The sequence below is a fragment of the Ailuropoda melanoleuca genome, chromosome 1, assembly GCF_002007445.2.
Source record: "Ailuropoda melanoleuca isolate Jingjing chromosome 1, ASM200744v2, whole genome shotgun sequence".
Lineage (NCBI taxonomy): Eukaryota > Metazoa > Chordata > Mammalia > Carnivora > Ursidae > Ailuropoda > Ailuropoda melanoleuca.
Genome location: NC_048218.1, coordinates 42314 through 60026, shown reverse-complemented (window position 1 = coordinate 60026; position 17713 = coordinate 42314). Strand labels below are relative to the sequence as shown.

At 54.7% G+C, this 17713-nt stretch overlaps 2 protein-coding genes across 2 annotated transcripts in view; both read right to left on the bottom strand.

Moving 5' to 3' along the window:
* Positions 1–5701: 5701 nt before the first annotated feature.
* Positions 5702–17102, bottom strand: LOC117801029 (disco-interacting protein 2 homolog A). Its single transcript, XM_034654045.1, has 9 exons — positions 16950–17102; positions 15443–15611; positions 14787–14957; positions 12715–12776; positions 12079–12136; positions 10688–10762; positions 9200–9374; positions 8451–8574; positions 5702–7987 (listed from the first exon to the last, which is right to left on the bottom strand). The coding sequence occupies exons 1-9, from the start codon at positions 17078–17080 to the stop codon at positions 7735–7737; spliced, it is 1218 nt and encodes a 405-aa protein (XP_034509936.1). The 5' UTR covers positions 17081–17102; the 3' UTR covers positions 5702–7734.
* A 341-nt stretch (positions 17103–17443) lies between these two features.
* Positions 17444–17713, bottom strand: part of LOC117801030 (disco-interacting protein 2 homolog A-like) — a 16769-nt gene continuing 16499 nt past the window's right edge. Inside the window, exon 5 of the mRNA XM_034654059.1 lies at positions 17444–17462. Coding sequence (XP_034509950.1) covers positions 17459–17462 — 4 coding nt within the window. The 3' untranslated portion in view covers positions 17444–17458. The remainder of the gene's footprint in view (positions 17463–17713) is intronic.

The window sequence follows — 17713 nt, the reverse complement described above, 5'->3', positions numbered from 1 at the left end:
CAGGGAGGCAGGGGTGAGGAGGGTGGGGAGGTGGGTGTGAGGAGAGGGAGGCAGGGGTGAGGGGTGAGGAGGGGGAGGCGGTGCCGGGGTGAAGGGGGGAGGCAGCTGAGGAAGGCAGCTGAGGGCCAGGGCAGCGCCAGGTGGACAATCGCCGGCCAGAGGCTCCTTCACGACTTCCAGCCTGGCTGTTGCCAGGAGGCCTCCCCTGCATAATCGCGGGGTGTGGGCTGTGATCGGTCACCTGTGGTGACTGGGTGCCTGGCTGGGCCGCAGAGAACCTGAGACACTCGCGGCTGCCCAGGCCTTTGGAGCTGGGGACTGAAGCCGCACCTCGGAACCCTCTCCAGGGACCACACCCCGGACGGAGTGCCCGCCGCCCATGCGGGGCCACCATGGCAGTGCAGCCCTCTGGAGGGTCTTTTGGGCTCGGGCGGCTTCGCTCCCCACGTGGTCAGTGGCACCTGCTTGTCCCACCGTCCTGGCCTCACAGAGCCTTGCAAGAGGTCGACCTTGAAACTAAACCAGGACAATGGGTTTATCTGGGGACGACCGAGGAATTGCGGTCAGGGACGTGCCAGGTGTGGCACAACCGTGGGCAGGTCCCGAGAACACAGCAGAGGAAGGGGCGCCTGTGAAGGAGAGTCCGCTGGAGGACAGGCTGCAGCCGGTCCTGGGTGGGGCCTGCTCAGCCTGGGGCTGGCGTTCGCCTTGCACAACGGGGTCAGCCAGTGGCGGGAAGGAGGGTGGGGAGTCGGCTCTAGGCTGCATCGGGAGCAGCCTTCGTTCCTCGCCAGCTTGCCTCCGAGCCCTGTCTCCATCCATCACCAGAGGACAGCCCAGCAGCGCTAGCCAGAGGTCAGGTCCCTGTCAGTAGCTCCCTTGCCCATTTTGATCTAAGAATCTCAAGGTGATTCAGTTCCCAGATGTCCACCTAGCTTCCAGACCAGACAGGAACCGACTGGACTGGCCCCCAGTGAGCCTGCCGTGGCAGCCGCGGAGTGTGCCCCCGACCCCGCATCCAGGGAGGTGCTCCTTTACCCCAGGGAGGAAAGCTGCTCTCAGCAGGTCGGCACAGCCACCTCCGGAGATCCTGGGGCTTCCTTGCACCAACTGCCACTCAGCCCGGTTGTAAAATGCCCATCGTCCTCCTCTGACCTCTGCTCAGTGTGACCCGGCTTCACCTGCAGGCTGTGTCTAGTTCCCTGAGTGGATAGCTACATGGTCCCCACATAGCCCCTGGCGGACAACACGGGTCTGACCTCCTAGAAACTGCTCTGGGCATCCCCCGATGGGCAGGGGCGTGTGGGGACAAGGCGTGTAGTTGGGAGGAATGACCCGTGTCAGGGAAAATCAGCCCCTGGCTTCAGCCAGGAGCAAAAGCCACTCGCTTGGGGCCTTAAGGATGGGAACACTGCATCTTAATGACCTCTGCCCTCTCCGGTGCTTGTCACAAGGCCCAGTGCAGCCACACGCAGTTCCTGTGCCCCACTGGTTCATCGGTTTGACCCTAGTGGCCCAGAGAGTCTGTCTCTGTCAGGGCGGAGACCCTGGGGCCAAGCCTAGGACCATATTTGTGACGAGTGCTGTCCAAGAGCCTGGGACCTGCTGGGGACCTACCCTCCGCCCTCTGGACCTCCAGCATCCCAGCAGGCACCACTGTCCCTGCTCGCAGTCCCGGCGAGACAGTCACCAGACGTCCCTGCTATGGAGAGGAGGAATCCTCACCTCCTGGTCTTGGGGGGTGGCATGGGGACACACCCCTTCCCAGCCTGCCAGCAGGCACGGGAGCCGTGGGAAGACCACTGAATTCCCGAGCCCTGCCCCTGCCAAGGGAACAGGGTGCAGTGGGGTGTGGGGCACAGCCGAGGCCGAGGCAGGAAACCTCCACAGGAACAAGCCCGCTGCCCCCAGGCTGTTCTGAAGATGCCCCACCTCCAGGGCCTCTGACTAACACGCGGTCGCTGGAGAACGTCTCACACGGGGGAAACCTTCCTGAAACCTTCCCCTCTGGGAGAGGCTGGGGGTGGGTTTTGATATGTTGTCCTTGTTTTCGTTCATCTCGAAGTATTTTCTTATTTCCCTTTGATTTCGTCTTTGCTCCGTCGGTTATTTGGGGACGCGCTGCTCAACTTCCACACATTTGCCGGTTTCTCAATTTTTTTCCTGCTGATTCCTAATTTTATTCCACCGTGGTCGAAGATCATACTTTGTACGATTTTTATCTTTTAAAATTTACTGAGGTTTGTTTTATGGCCTAGCATATGGTCTAGCCTGGAGAGTTTCCCCATGCGCTGGAAACGGACTCCTACTCCGCTGTTCCTGAAGGGAGCGCGTCGCAGACGCCTGTGTCTGGCTGATTTCTATGCTGTTCAGGTCCTGTACGTCCTTGTCGGTCTTCTGCCCGGTCACTCTGGTCCTTAGAGAGGAAAGAGGGTACTCAAGTCTCCAGTTGCCACGTCCTCCCTTCTGTGGTGTGGTGGTTAGGTTACTACATCTAGGAACGCCAGAAACCCAACGGTACATTTTCATGTAGCCGGCTACGGCTTTGCTCCCACCCACTTCTTTTGCGCTGTTATTGGTAAAAATATTACACAGACACTATATTTCTATATGAATGAGACTAACATTACATAATATACACAGTATTTTATACAATTTCTTTTTAAATTAGTTAAGGTGAAAAATATGCATTTATATAGTCTTTTATAATCACATAATTACCGCTGTCTTTACCAGTGCTCCCTGTTTTTTTTTCATTTGAATTCAAATTACCATCTGGGATCACTTGGTTTCAGCCCGAGGGACTTTACAATTTCTGGTGATGCAGGTCAGCGTCTGGGAATGTCTTTACTTTGCCTCCACTTCTGAAAGACAGCATTGCTGGATACCTGATTCTTGGCTGGCAGTTCTTTCCTTTGGGCTCTTTGTCCTCCCAGGGTCTTCTGGCCTCTGTGATTGGGGCTGACGATAAGCTGTCAGTTTCCCCGGGGTTCCCTTGCGAGGGGCAAGGTTTTCTCTCTTGCAGATTTCAAGATTTCCCCTTTGGCTTTCAGTACCTCGACTCTACATGTGACCCTTGGACAACACAGGGTCACAGATGGTGACCCCGTGAGTTGAAAACCCACACACAACTTTGATTTCTCCTAAACTAACTGCTAACAGCCTCCTGTTGGCCAGTAATGTAAGCAGTCAATTAACACGTATTTGTGTGTTATGTGTTTTATATACTGTGCTCTCACAATAAAGTAAGCTGGGGAAAAGAAAACGCTGACAGCATCATAAAGAAAATACATTTCTAGTACCGTATGGTATTTACCAGGAGACCAGCGTTCGAGTGGCCCGTGCCGTTCAAGCTCATGCCATCCGAGGGTCGGCGGCGTGACCCTGTGGATCTCTGTGTTCCTCCGAACTGAAGATTCTTCAGCTCCCTACTGTGTAGGTTAGTACTTTCCAACAAATTTGGGGGAGTTTTCAGCCATTAATTCTTCAAATTGTTTTCTGCTTTTTTCTCTCTTGTCTCTTTCAGGTGTTCCCATTACGCGTGGCTGGCGAGCTTAGTGGTGTCCCACATTTCTCTGAGGCTCTATTCATTTTTCATCTTCCTTCCCTCTCTGTTCTTTCGATTGTATAATCTTTATCAATTTGTCTTCAAGTGCACCGACTCTTCTCCCCATCCAGAAGCACTGCTGAGCCTCCAGGGAAGTTTTCATTTCAGTGCTTGTACCTTTACTGACTGCAGAAATTTCCATGTGGTTCTTTTATGCATGTAAACAGACTGTATATTTTAGATACATATTTGTATAACTTATATTATGTAATATATAATATAAATGACAACTATGGAATATACAAACAGGTTATAAAATATTACACATTAATTTTATATTTTACTTTGATCTTTCTTTTGATATTCTTTGATGTGACATTGTCATCATACCTCCCTTTACTTCTTTTAATTACAGCCTCCTTTAGTTCTGTGATATATTTCAAGTCTTTGTTAAATCCGACACCGGGTTGATCTCAGCGAGTTTCTGTTGCCTTCCTTTTTCCTGGTGTATAGGTCATGCTTCTCTGTCTCTTTACATGCTTCATAATTTTGGGGGGATCTAGACATTCTAGATAGTGCATTGTAGCAACTCTGGGCTCTTGCCCCTCCCTCTGCCACCGCTCCCCCCAACCCCGGCCTGCTTGTTTTCTTGTGCACTGACGGGCCCCCACCACGCAGTGTTGAGCCTCTGCGGTCGTTCCTGCTCCGTGGGACAAGGAGCTGCCGCAGTGGGTTTGCCCACAGTCGCCCTGGGTGACAGTGGCTTGGGCAGGACTCTAGTCTCTTCCACTGACCACACCCAGCTGTTAAGCTCAGGCAAGGCCAGCTGATTGCTCTATTGTTTTCAGCAATGCTGGGGTGGGAGAGGTATGGATATAGCTTTAGAGCCTAACTTGACCCGATGTGGGGTTCACTGAGGAAACAGCTCCCAGGTCAGTGTTGGAGATTTGGTCTAACCCCAGGGGGGCTCTTCCCCCCCGTCTCTCTCCCTGGTTCCCCCACAAATTTGCTGGCCTACAATTCAGCCAGTACCTTCACTGACTCTCTGAATCTCTTTCCGATGACCTTTCACCACAACTCCTACTGTTTTTAAAAGTGCCCTTGTGATCGAACTTCTCCATGCTCTGGTGCAAATGCAGTTAATTCCTTTGGAAGAGACAAGGGGCTACCTGTTCTATAGCCTGCTTCTTCCAACAGGCGAGCGTCTTGGACCGGAGTGGGAGCTCAGTGATCAGTGGGGTCCAGGGCAGTACCACCCTTGGGTCTTCTCAGCTTGCCTCTCCAGGCATGGAACCAGCATCTTACGAGCTGGGCGAGGGGGATCGGGCCCCTGCCTCAGTGGCATCTCACCCAAAGTGGAGGCTCCATTCCACAAGGAGAGATTATTCTTATGCCGACCATCCCGGTGGAATCAGTCTGAAACAAACCAGCTATATTTATCATCTGAAATTAAGCACGAGTAACCATAATTTGCATAAAATAATTAGAACATTTTAAAAACAACCTAATTTGGGGCGCCTGGGCGGCTCAGTCGGTGGTTAAGCGTCTGACGTCCGCTCAGGTCATGACCCTGGAGTTCCTGGACGGAGCTGCTTCTCCCCCAGCTCAAACTCACTGTCTGCGTCTCCCTCTCACATAAATAAATAAAAATCCTGGAAAAAAAACAAAACACCTAAATTAAAACAAACAGAATCAAGGTACAAATGACCTACCAGACACAGTATGGACTCTCTGGACGTTATAATTCTTAACATAAAATGGCTCCTACAAATCAACCAAAAACCTTTGGGCACAGTAAGAATTGCTGGCTCTGAAGAGAATGAATCAAATGAGAAATAAAAACGACACATGAAGACATATTTAACGTGACTAGACATGACACTCATTTGCCCATCAGTTTGGCAAGGACTTACTTGAATCTTGGCCAAGAGTCCATTGCCAGTACGGCCAGGCTGCTGGAAAGAAGCCACCCCCCCACCCCCCCCCCCCCCNCCCGAGACAGCAACTGAGACAGCCAATGCCACTGCGGACGGGCGGGTGCTCAGGGCCGCTGACGAGGTACCCCACACTGGCGGACAGCAGGAGCCAAACTACCGTTGGTCATGGCACACCCAGAGCACACAGTGGTTAAAACATGCAGAAGAATATATGTGGTAGATTAAAAGTCTGTAATTTATTAAGTACAAAAACAGATATAGAAGCATATGATCCTAATTTTGTAGAAATGTTAATAAAGAAAAAATTAATCCCTGAAAGGGTTTTTATCAAACACTAATGCTGCTATTATGCAGAGGTAGGATAAGAGGTCTTAATTATCTTCTCCACACTTTAATGTGCTTTGTAGATTTTATGCTGTCAGCATAAATGCTTTTATATTCAGCAAAACGAATGCATAATAAAATACATCCCATGTGGGGTAATTTAAAAAACATTTTCACACATTTCAAAATGCAGAATTACAAACAGTCGATACCTTTTATTAACATGATATAAAAAAATTTTAGTGTGATATACAGAATTCCCAGAGAGTAATTTTAAAACATTTTAATGCGCGTCTTAAAATCTTAATTTACAAGACACTTTGTCTTACTGCCACTGACCTTTCAATACAAACATTTTACAATATTTGTTTGCTGTAAAACTACAACATTAAGATTAGGGTTAGGGAGTTTCCCCCGCTGACCATTCTGTTATAAGGAATGTCCGTTAGTCTGCTGCTAGAACCTCTGTATGTCCGACAATAAGTTATATAGACTATGTACATAATCACAGCAGGGTTATCAGAATTCCAGTATGTTGTAACATATTACACCGCAGCTCCACACCACAGGCAAACAGACTAATACGCACGGGCTACCTGTAGCCAAATAAGAGATGGGAGAGTTGGCCCAGCTGGCCAGACCCATTTGGCGGTGAATTTAAAGGGCAGGGAATTAATAATAGCTTTGTTAGGCACTGCTCCAGGCTAATTCCGGAAACACCTGGCTGCTCCTAGGAAGCATGCATAAATTGATAAACTTTCCCACCCTCAGTCCCCACAAAACCCCACCACCTCATAACATACTCTTTAATAGCTATAGAAAAATAATCTGTCTTAGATTTGAGCCTCGCTTCAAATTCTTGTAAGTATCTACAGGGTTTTACATTCTCTTCTTTGATTTAGGCTTACTATAATATTGGATCAGTCAGTTTCATCAAGTTTGAATAAAGTAACTGAATGCAGTTTGGCCAAGTTTTATAGGCACACAACTCCAACTGTGAACGCCGGGAGGGAGGGGGCGGGACAAGGCTCCGTCCAGGCGCCTGCAGGGCGTGCAGCGTGCTCTGCGAGCCGCACGGGGACCTCAACGCCTCAGGTGCTGCCACCAATGCCTCCAAGTCTGTTGAGTAGGAATAAAAATAACAGTTCAACACAACTCCGTGGGCCGAGAAGAGCTTACATGGTGGTGTCAGGAAAACCAGGACGTTAACTAAACGGCATGAAGTTGCAACCGTAGGACGGTGGTTTGAGACTAAGTGCAGGTTTAACTGCCCCAGGCAAGCATCTAACCTGACAGCCCCAGGGGCACTTCCCGAGTATGAGTGACAACCAACGAGACCATCTGTCACACGCGTTCTCACGCGTTTCTGTGACGAACAGCACAGGACGTGCCCTGGGAGCGCAGGGGGCCTTGGGTCCCAGAGTGGGGGGCCGGCCACGACCCACCCCCCCTTGCTCGGCTCCTCCCTGCGAAACAGAAGTGAAGCACATGGACTAGCGGCCTCAAGTTCTCTCTAGCATAAATTCTATATAGGAAGTGGGAATAAATAATTGAATTTTTAAAATCAAGAACTGTATTTTTAGCCTAAAAAAAGTGCAAACTCGCAACACAGTAGCACACTTGCAGTCCCTCCCGGCCCCTGAGCCAGGCCTGCCTCTCCCTCAGGCCGCCGTCCCTTCAAGTACGGACACTCCCGGTCTCCTCCATGTCCTCCAAGAGGAAGACACTCCTTCAGATGGTCCAGGAAACGGACTGATTCCTAAGTGAGATCCGGGGAGCCTGGAGACGGGTCTGTTAAAGCAGAGGAAGAAGGGGCACAGTGCGCGGGGAGACTGGAGCCCTTCTCCTGGCGGCTGCGGGCGCCCGACGTCGCGTCCGGTTTCTGCTCTCGCCCGTCTCAGGCGCGGGGCCGCCGAGGAGCCGTGCTCACATGTTGTAGGCCACGTAGATTGGGTCCAGCTGGTCGGCCAGGAAGCCGTCTCGCAGGTGCATGCGTTGCTTCTCGCCCCGTGAGTTGATGGGGATCACACCGGGGTCCACGATGACCACCACGCCCACGACCAGGTGGTGTTCCTCCAGCACCACGTTTGTGACCAAAGCCACCAGGTCCAGCGCGTCCTGCTCCAGCCCGTCCAGCTCCACCACCACCACCAGAAGGTTGGTCCAGGTGAAGACGGCGCTGCAGGGACAAGACAGGCGCTGTCACGCGGGGTGGGCACAGGCCTCCGGGCCACACGGACATGCAGGAAATAGTGCCAGATACAGAGCAAGAAAAGCCGTGAACGTTTGCTGACATCACACCACAGCTTAACACCGTTAACAATGTAAGGGTTAGGCTAAACGCGTTTTCTAGGAATCTCTATTCTAATTCAAGTCCTGAATAAGAACCGACAGTATTATTTGAGGCCCAAAGCTGTGCCTGCTCCAGTTCAAGGTCCCTACCAAGGGAAGACATCAGGAGTCACGACCACTGAAATCAAAACAATTCATAGTAAAAGCAGAAACACTTCAGGATAACTGAGGGACCTCACGTCTTGGGAGCCAGATTCTTGGTTTGAAAGGGATTAGGAAGGGAGGTGAGCCTGTGGGAGGCCCGGGGTCTGCTGCTGGAGGCGGGCTGGGCGGGCGGGACGGGCTCTCACCACTCAGCGATGCTCCTGTGGGCTCGGACCACGGACGTCTCGATGTCGATGGGGTGATAACGCATGCCTCTCAGCTCCAGTGTCTCGTCCAGAGACCCCACCACGTACAGCGCGTCATGCCGCTCTGTGAACACGGTTCGCACACCTCAGAAGGACACCCGGGGACGCCGAGCGCCTCCACACCCATGTCAGCCCCGAGCCACGCTCTGGGGACAACGGAGCCTCCTGCCAGGTGAGCCGAGCAGGGGCCCTGAACCAGGTGCCCTCCGTGCCCCCAATTCGGAGCGAGTGCCCCTCTGCGGCCAGTCACCACCTCAGGAGAGTCCCGTCAGTGTGTGAATACATATTCTGGAATAATTCGTACCATCTCTGGAAACAAAACAGCATCTTAGGGACACCAAGTTCCGGCTTGATCTGGTCAGCCTCGGTGGCCTAAGGACTCTGCAGCTTTCAGGGGTCACGCGTGGGGAGGGCCTGGCGGCCTTGTCGCCAACACGCCTGCATCCTCACCAGAGGCCAAGGGCCCAAGGCCAGCGAGGGACAGCCACAGCAGCAAAAGCACTTTCAGAGAAAACCGCTACCAGCGCACATCCCTCACCCCCACAGCTCCCGACACGAGCTCACGGCAAAGGGCGCGGGGAGCCGGCCGGAGCGTCTGAGGTGCTGCGGCACACGGGTCACCCGCGGGCGGTGCGGACACAGCCCACCACACACCAGCACGGGTGCGGCGGTGCCGGGGTGACCCTCACCTCCACTGGCATCAGTGAGCTCCGTTCTTCGAAGGAAACCGAGGTAGCCCGTCCTCGCCCAAATGGTCTGAGTGTCTCCAAAACTCAGCCGGGCACTGAAGTGGTCGGCGTGCAGCGCCTCCTCCCCGTACACCGTGTAGTAGCCGGTGGCATTGTGGGGGCTGCTCACCCAGATCTGCGGGGCCCAGAGGACAGAATGTTGGCACATGGCCAGCGCTGAGCACGCACTCTGCCAGGACGCGTCACCAGCCCACGGCGCTGACGAAAACACTGAACAGAGGCGGCGGGAGAGGGAGACGTTTTCTCTTGTGAATGAAGTTAAAATTCCAGGCACGGAAAGGAAGCAAACAACCCTTCTCTGCTGTAAGTGAAGCATTCCTCCCCCTCGTGCTAGGAAGGGTCTGTAGGACTGCGCCGTGTGGATGAGCTCCTGGGGCCGCTCGGGGACGTGAAGCGAGGGGGGGCTCACAGGACGGAGCAGGCACGGCCGTGAACTTCCCCTGCGGATACGCTGAGTCCACCCGCACCCACACACCCATCGGCCACACGGGCTACAGTGCCGAGTGTCCTGAGGTCCCTAGGGTGTTCTGCTAAACACAGGGCCCATGCAGGACCCATAGTCAGCTCCCCAGACTGAGCGCCTGGCTCCAGACTCCCCACAGACAGCATCTGAAGGAGGACGTGGGGCAGCCAACAGGGCCTTCTGCCCTAAAAGGCAGGTTCCCAGCCTGGCACAGACCCTCCATGACCACCTCAGGGGCAAACTGTGCCCTAACAGGCCTGGGACGAGCTGGCCAGGAAGGGGGAGGGCTGAGGGGAGGTCCCATGCCGACTGCACGTAGCCCTGGGACCAGGACACCTTCCAGTCAGGACACTGAGCAACCCCTGGAAGGCCCCCATCAGACAAACTGGGCAGCATCTTAAATACCCCAGAACCCCATCTGCTGGGACCCCCGAAGCTGTCCACAGCAGAGCACAGTGGTCCTTGTGCCCACAGAGCCTGGAACTGGAAGCCTGAGACGTCTCCACCATGACTGAGCCGCCTGGGTCCCCGGCCGCCGGGGAACAGTCCCACCTGCCCCGAGTCATTGGGGACCCGTTCACATGCACAACACGCTGTGTCAGCACAGCAACTCCCGCAAAGCCTGCATCCTGAGGACACAGAGGACCCCCCTCCCAGGCTGTGTCCGCCTCCAGCCAACCCCTCCCTCGGGGACTGCTTTTCTGTGCGGCTCCTCGGACTGCCCGGTGCCTACAAAACTCAAGGTTTCCCTTTGCTGGAGAGCAACCCTGGGGCGGTCTTCATCCTGCAGGACCCCAGAGGCCCCCCGGGGATGGGGTCCTGGAGCACAGATGTGTGTAGTGGGGGCAGGGCAAAAACAGCTTCTCCAAACCAAACAGCTGAGAATGCCTGCCTCTGGGACAGAGGGGGGAGACGGGATGGAGCAGCTGCTGAGGTCGTGGGGGCTCCCGCCCCCCCCGCCTTACCTCTCCCAGGTGTGAGTCTCCAAGGGGCCCTTTGGTTTCAGTGTGTGCAATAATGACCTTCACCCCAGGAAGGATCTGGAAAGAAAATGTGAGAGATCAGGATGGTTAGAAGCCAACCTAAACCAGACTCTTATTTCTCACGGAAATAAGGGACTTTCTAATAGATAAAAATAAATTGTGAATCTTAGCAAAATTATCCCAGTTCCTAAGAATGGACTCTATTTCAGATGTCGAGATGGGTAAAGAGGGTTTCCGTAGGCTACTCCCACACCTGGGGTCTTTCACTAAGGCCACACAAGGACAACCTGCCCCTTGTGGGGGCCCACGAGTGTGGGGTGCCATCCACGCACTATGGGCCCACTGCCGGGATTCTGTCTGCGGCTTGGTGGGCCCCAGCCTGGCCTGCGGAGCTAACTGTGAAGACATGGAGTCAGTCCGGGTCTGTGCCGGCTGGCTCAGGCATGCAGGGGCACTGGCTCCAGTCAGACCACCAGGTCACCTGCTCTGTCTCAGGTAGCGTCCCCACATATGAAACAGATGGCAGTGGGGACCTCCAGGCAGGTGGGAGGTAGGGTCAAGGGGTCACAGGAACATGGGGATGCAGGCTCTGTCGCCCAGGGTCCCCCTTCTTCCTCTCCCCCAGCTCAGCTCCAGCCACACTGGCCCCTCTGAGGCTCACCCCACGACTTTGCTCCAGTGGAGCCTTCTGCCCCTCATGTCTGTGGCTGTTCCTCCTCAGGAACCGGACCCTGGTCACCCTCTGTGGGCACGTGCTCTTGTCCCGTTGCCATCCCAACTGCCCTGTCTCTACAGGCCACTGTGACCCTAACAGTGTGTGCGCAGAATCACGGTGGCCCTTCCAGGCTGCGTGCGCTGTGCCAACCTCCATTTCTTGCCTTTGGGATGGTGCCAGTGCAGGACGGGCCACCCCCTCTGCCTTGGGCCTAGCACAGACGTGCAGCAAGGGCTGTGGGAAGCCCTGAGATTGGCGGCCATCTGTTCCTGGCCACGATGCTGGGCACAGCCCTGCCCGGGACCCTGCTGTCTCCTGGTGCCCACGCCATCCCCCCACTGTGTCACACCACCTGATAAAGCCATGTGGGAGCTCTTCTTTCCCTTGAACTTTCCCTGGTTCTGAGAACACCTGTTCTGCAGATGCCCCTGGAGGCATCGGGCCCTGACCCAAGGGGCCCAGCGGGCTCCAGCCCCACCGTAGGAGCTCCTTCTGGGCTTCTGCCCCTGAAGCCCTCCCTTTCTGATGTCCTTGTGTTAGTGGTGAGGAGGAGAGGAGCTCGCTGCATCAGTCCAGCTGCGACCCCAGTCAACCTGTGTCCATCAGGACATGCTGAATTCTCAGCACCCGCCAGGGGCCAAGTTCCAGTTTCCACTACCTTTCCGGACTCCGTCAACGGCAGACTGTGCGGAGAACCCCGTTCTACCAAACGTACCCTGAAAAGTAACAAGGGAAAAGGTCATCAGAAACTGATAATCACTATAAAGGTCAGTCTGTGGACAATGCCTTGCCTGTAGACTCACGACCTTCCCGTGACCTTGGAGCTGCCTGCTGACTGGCCACGACTCAGGGCAGGGGTTTGCTCCAACTTTCTCTGGGACCCCTCTGGCCCCCCTGGCCCCACCCCAGGAAGCTCCATTGCTGTTTCCCTCCAGCTGCTGCGTGGCCACGTTTGAGGATCCAGAACCAGGACCTGGCTTCGGAGCTGGGAGGGGCCCAGACCCACGGAGACACGCTGCGGCCCCCGGCGTGCACTGACTGACGCAAACACGAAGTCCTGTCCCAAATGGTATCTTGTGAAAACCGTGCTTGCCATCGGCTGGCCCGCTTGTTTTCTACCCGTAAGAAGACACACGTCAGGTGCTCCGCAACTCCCATTGTCCCTCCAGCAGTGGGAACCAGGTACAGGGTTGCTGCCTGAGCTGTGCCGACACACGCAGACGAGAGGGATGCCCAGGCTCCCCAGGAGACCCAGCCTGCACAAGTCCACCTGCGGGTGTGGACGGGCCCTTACCGGTCGTGGCGCAGCGCCCTCATGTCCACGTAGACGGTGGTGGGGTCCGGGCCGGCTGTGCCCTGAAAGGAGAGCAGCAGAGGACCCTCCCTCATCGGGTTTACAGGAGCGTGTCCGCATCCACACGGGCACAGCCGCTGACAGCTCCCCCGGGCCCCCGGGGACACCCAGGAAGACAGCAGCTCTGCCTGCCGCGGTGAGCTGCCTGCAGGCATGGACGCCTTTCATCCAAACATCTACCTGGCTCAACAACATCGAGGGAAGCGTCCAGTAAAATCCTACGATTTTACACGTCAGTTTTAACAGCTTTCTGTTCCCGCTGGTCCCTACGCTCCGTGTGATGGTAAAAACACCACCGTAGGTTTTGGAGGGCATTTCCAAAAGCTGCTAGATCAGGCCTGGCCTCTCACCGGCCAACCAGATTCTACCAAGGGCTGAGCAGAGCAGAGGCTCTCTCGGGGGTTCACCCTTCTCTCCTCTCATCGGACACTTGGCATGGATGCTGCTGAGGCTATTAGATTCCATTTAGTAGATAAGGAACACAGAGTTAAGTAGACACTCTGCTTGACGTCACTCTCTGAAGATCCCAGACAGTGTAACCTATGTCTGTCCTGGAATTAAAACAAGGATCTTCTTTGAGCCCAAACACTGTGCTTCCTCCACAGGAAACGCTGGGACTGTTAATTCTTTTGAAAATAGCTTTGCTCTTACATTTGGTTTCAAAGGAGCTTTTGTAACATGTCAATAACATCCACTGTGAGCAAAGTCAGACAAGAAAGAAACATGTGTTTGTCTGGAATTCACGAGAAGGCCACAAGAACTCATGGGGGACGCAAAGAGGTGCCTTGAGGTTGAGGTCAAGGTCATACCTGCTCAGCCAGCTTTCCCAGCCTGTTGGGCTGACAGAGGCAAAGAAGGCCAGCAGAGGGAGACAGGGAGGAGACAGCCACAGGAAACAAACAGAAAGCCACAGGCCACGTGAGAAACACACGGTAAGAGAAAGCAAAATACGTCACTGCATCTCAAAGCACAAACATGAAAACCCATTAAGATTTTGGCAATCCCACCTGGGGTCCCACGTGCCGACAAATAGCACAGATACCTTCAAATGTCGAGTAAAGAGAGCACGGGCTTTCAGATGCTGAGCAGAGAATAAGGTGTCCACTTACAGCCAAAAACGATGCATCAACAGTGTGACACTTAGTCATACTTTCTACAGTAGGAAGGGACGTTAGGAGGGGGCCCCAGCCCACTTCCTCCTGCTGCCAGCAAGGGTCTGAGGCTTGGCGAGGCCAGCAGAGTCTTCACGGCAGAGAGGATAGGAAAACAGGAGGATGGTCTCTGCATGTGCGACCGGCCCTGTGCTGGGGACAGGCTGGCCCAGGATAGGGGTGCTGTGCGCCAAGGACCAGGGCTGCCCAAAGGCTCTGACTTTGTACCTGGGCCCTGCTCTGGCTCCGGGGATGCCTCTTCCGCCCCGTAATTCCTATACCATGTCCATAAGGCAGTTAGTATGTTTTTATGAAGAAGGGAAATGGAGATACTAGTACCAAGTCCGGAAAACCACCAGTCATCTGAAGCAGCTGGAAACAGCACTCCAGCTGTTCAATCTCTGAAACTTTGTGTTTCCTTTTAATGAGTAAAATACCTTAATGTTTCAAAAATGAATTTGGGGTAATACAAACCAGCACAGTAATTAATGTTTCCATTTAAAATTGGTAAACGTCATAAGTTTATCTTGCTTTAAAAACTTAGCCACATACTGCATTTGCCTTAGAGATATTTCCAGGTAAGTGAACAGTCACTGCTCAAAAATGTGTCGTTTTCAAATGAGCCTTTGTTCATCAAGGAGACTAGAATATCTTTTACAATAAAACCTCTGAGCTCACAAGGCTGAACTGACATACGGAAGTAAACATCAAAGGCTCAGAGGACGAGCAGGGACCACGGACCAGAAGGCAGGACAGCACACGGAGAGCAGCAGGAGCGTGGCAGGAGTGGAGGGTGGGGGCAGGGGAGGGGGTTGGGGGCAGAAGGGCGGCAGAAGGGGGTGCTCCCCTGGCAGGCCTTACCTGGAGGCAGATGGCCACGTTGACCCTGCACCCAAACGTGGTGCTCACGGCACGTGCTGGCAGCCCCAGGTCCTTGAACAGCTTGGAGAAGGACTGCGTGAGTGCGATCCTGGGCCGCTCCTCTGCAACCACCATGCAGGTGCGCACGCAGGACAGGTTTACCCCCTTCATCTGTGGGAGGGGTGGGCAGGGTGGTACTGAGCCATCTGAGGAAGGCTCGGAGGGGCACCCCCAGGGGCACCTGGTGCAGGAGCAGGGGAGCCAAAAGAAAACCCCAGCCTCCTCTGCCCCTGGGTCTCCGCTGGCTGGGTCTCCATTTCCCAGGATCCTAAGCACAAAAGCACTGGAGGGAGCCCAGGCCCCTGGACCCCCACAGAGCGCTCAGAGCTAGTACAGGCCCCGCCCCCCACCATGGCACCCCTACCCACCCGCACTCTGGTCCCTGCACCCCTACCTGGGTCTCACACCCTCCTCTGCTGTGTGGGGTGTACAGAGGAAGGGTGGGACCTTTAGCGACACAGAGAGGAGCTCACAGCTGGGTGGGAGTCGAGATAAAGGGCCATGGAGCCAGTGGTTCCCGGGCTCTGGCTGAGAACCAAGTAGGAGCCCCTGGTTTGGGCACTCTGACAAGAGAGCAAGCGGGGTCTCACACTCACCCTGAGGACGCCTGTCTGTGCTCCCAGGCCCTTGGTGCACATCTCCATCACCGAGTAGGAGCAGAAGGTGACCCGGGCCTTGTACTGGCTGACCGCGGACAGCCACAGGGATACATTGCTCTCCAGCTCCAGCGGGGGCACCAGGACGGACTGGTGTCCTGAGTAGACACTGGGAGAATGCAGGGAGTCAGGACAGCTGCTGCAGCCCCAGGAATGCCTTATCTACCTGTGCCAAACATGCCTGGGACACCCGGCTCTTTCCTTCTCCGAGGACACTTCTTTTATAGCCAGAACTAGGCACAATTCGGCCCTGTCAAGTGGGAGTTTCACTAGAAAATTCTATGGGGGAGCAGGAGGTGACACAAGTGTGTGATCTCCCTCTAAGCACTTCGGAAGGATCCAGGGTCATAGTTAGGGACACAGCCTGCTGGCTGGAGACCCTGGCTTTCTACTTCCAAAGATCTGTCACTACCTCCTAGTATTTGATGAAATTAAGTAGCCTCGTCCCCATTACTAGTAATGGATACTGTTTATATGTACTGAAAAATGTATTTTTACTCTTTTACTGTTTCAAACTCAGGCTCCAATCCTTTTCACCCCCAAACAAACCCACTCACATGTGCATCTTAGACTCCCTGGGCATCAAAAATGAATGTTAAGGCTCCAAAAATGACACAAGCGATTCCAGCCTTGCAGGCAGGCACAACTGCAGGGGCACCTGTGGACCACCTGCTCACCACCGGCAGCACTCACCAACTCACCACCTGAGCACCACCTGCTGCACTCACCTGCTCACCACCTGCACCACTCACCTGCTCACCACCTGCTTACCACCTGCTCACCACCTGCGCACTCACCTGCTCACCACCGGAGCCACTCACCTGAGCGCCACCTGCAGCACTCACCTGAGCACCACCTGCAGCACTCACCTGCTCACCACCTACAGCACTCACCTGCTCACCACGTTTACGACCTGCAGCACTCACCTGAGCACCACCTGCAGCAATCACCTGAGCACCACCTGCAGCACTCACCTGAGCACCACCTGCCTCGCTCACCTGAGCACCACCTGCTCACCGCCTGTTTACCACCTGCAGCACTCACCTGAGCACCACCTGCCGCACTCACCGGCTCACCACCTGTTTACCACCTGCAGCACTCACCTGAGCACCACCTGCCGCACTCACCTGAGCACCACCTGTTTACACCTGCAGCACTCACCTGAGCACCACCTGCTGCACTCACCTGCTCACCACCTGCACCACTCACCTGCTCACCACCGGAGCCACTGACCTGAGCACCACCTGCAGCACTCACCTGCTCACCACCTGTTTACCACCTGCAGCACTCACCTGCTCACCACCGGAGCCACTGACCTGAGCACCACCTGCAGCACTCACCTGCTCACCACCTGCTCACCACCTGCCGCACACACCTGCTCACCACCTGCCGCACTCACCTGCTCACCACCTGCCGCACTCACCTGAGCACCACCTGCCGCCCTCACCTGCACAGACACCACAGGGCAAAGCCGAGGCCACAGTAGGGGTCAAGGCAGATGGCGATCTGCCTAGAGGGGTACAGCTCACACTGCAGCTTTATGGAGCGGCACAAGGCACTTGTGGCTGCATGCGACATCTTAAGGAGTAAAATGGAAGTTCCGGTCAGTGCCATGAAGGAGGAGAGAAAGTGAACAGTGATTGCCGACCACAGCCAGACACAGTTACGTCCTTAAAGGATGGCTGGCTCAAATCCCCATACAGACCAAATAATACACAGGAAATGGCACACTAAAGACCTTCTAAATGAGATTTCAGAATAAAAAAAAAATTTAATGGCGCTCTTGGCTCCTCATAAGGAGACAGACTCATCAAAGCCACCTGTTCCCAAAGTCAGTCATAAATTCTCAAGTTTAGATGNCCACCTGCCGCCCTCACCTGAGCACCACCTGCCTCACTCACCTGCTCACCACCTGTTAACCACCTGCAGCACTCACCTGAGCACCACCTGCAGCACTCACCTGAGCACCACCTGCCGCACTCACCTGAGCACCACCTGCCGCACTCACCTGCTCACCACCTGCAGCATTCACCTGCTCACCACCTGCCGCATTCACCTGAGCACCACCTGCACCACTCACCTGCTCACCACCTGTTTACCACCCGCATCACTCACCTGAGACCACCTGCAGCACTCACCTGCTCACCACCTGTTTACCACCTGCAGCACTCACCTGCTCACCACCTGTTTACCACCTGCTGCACTCACCTG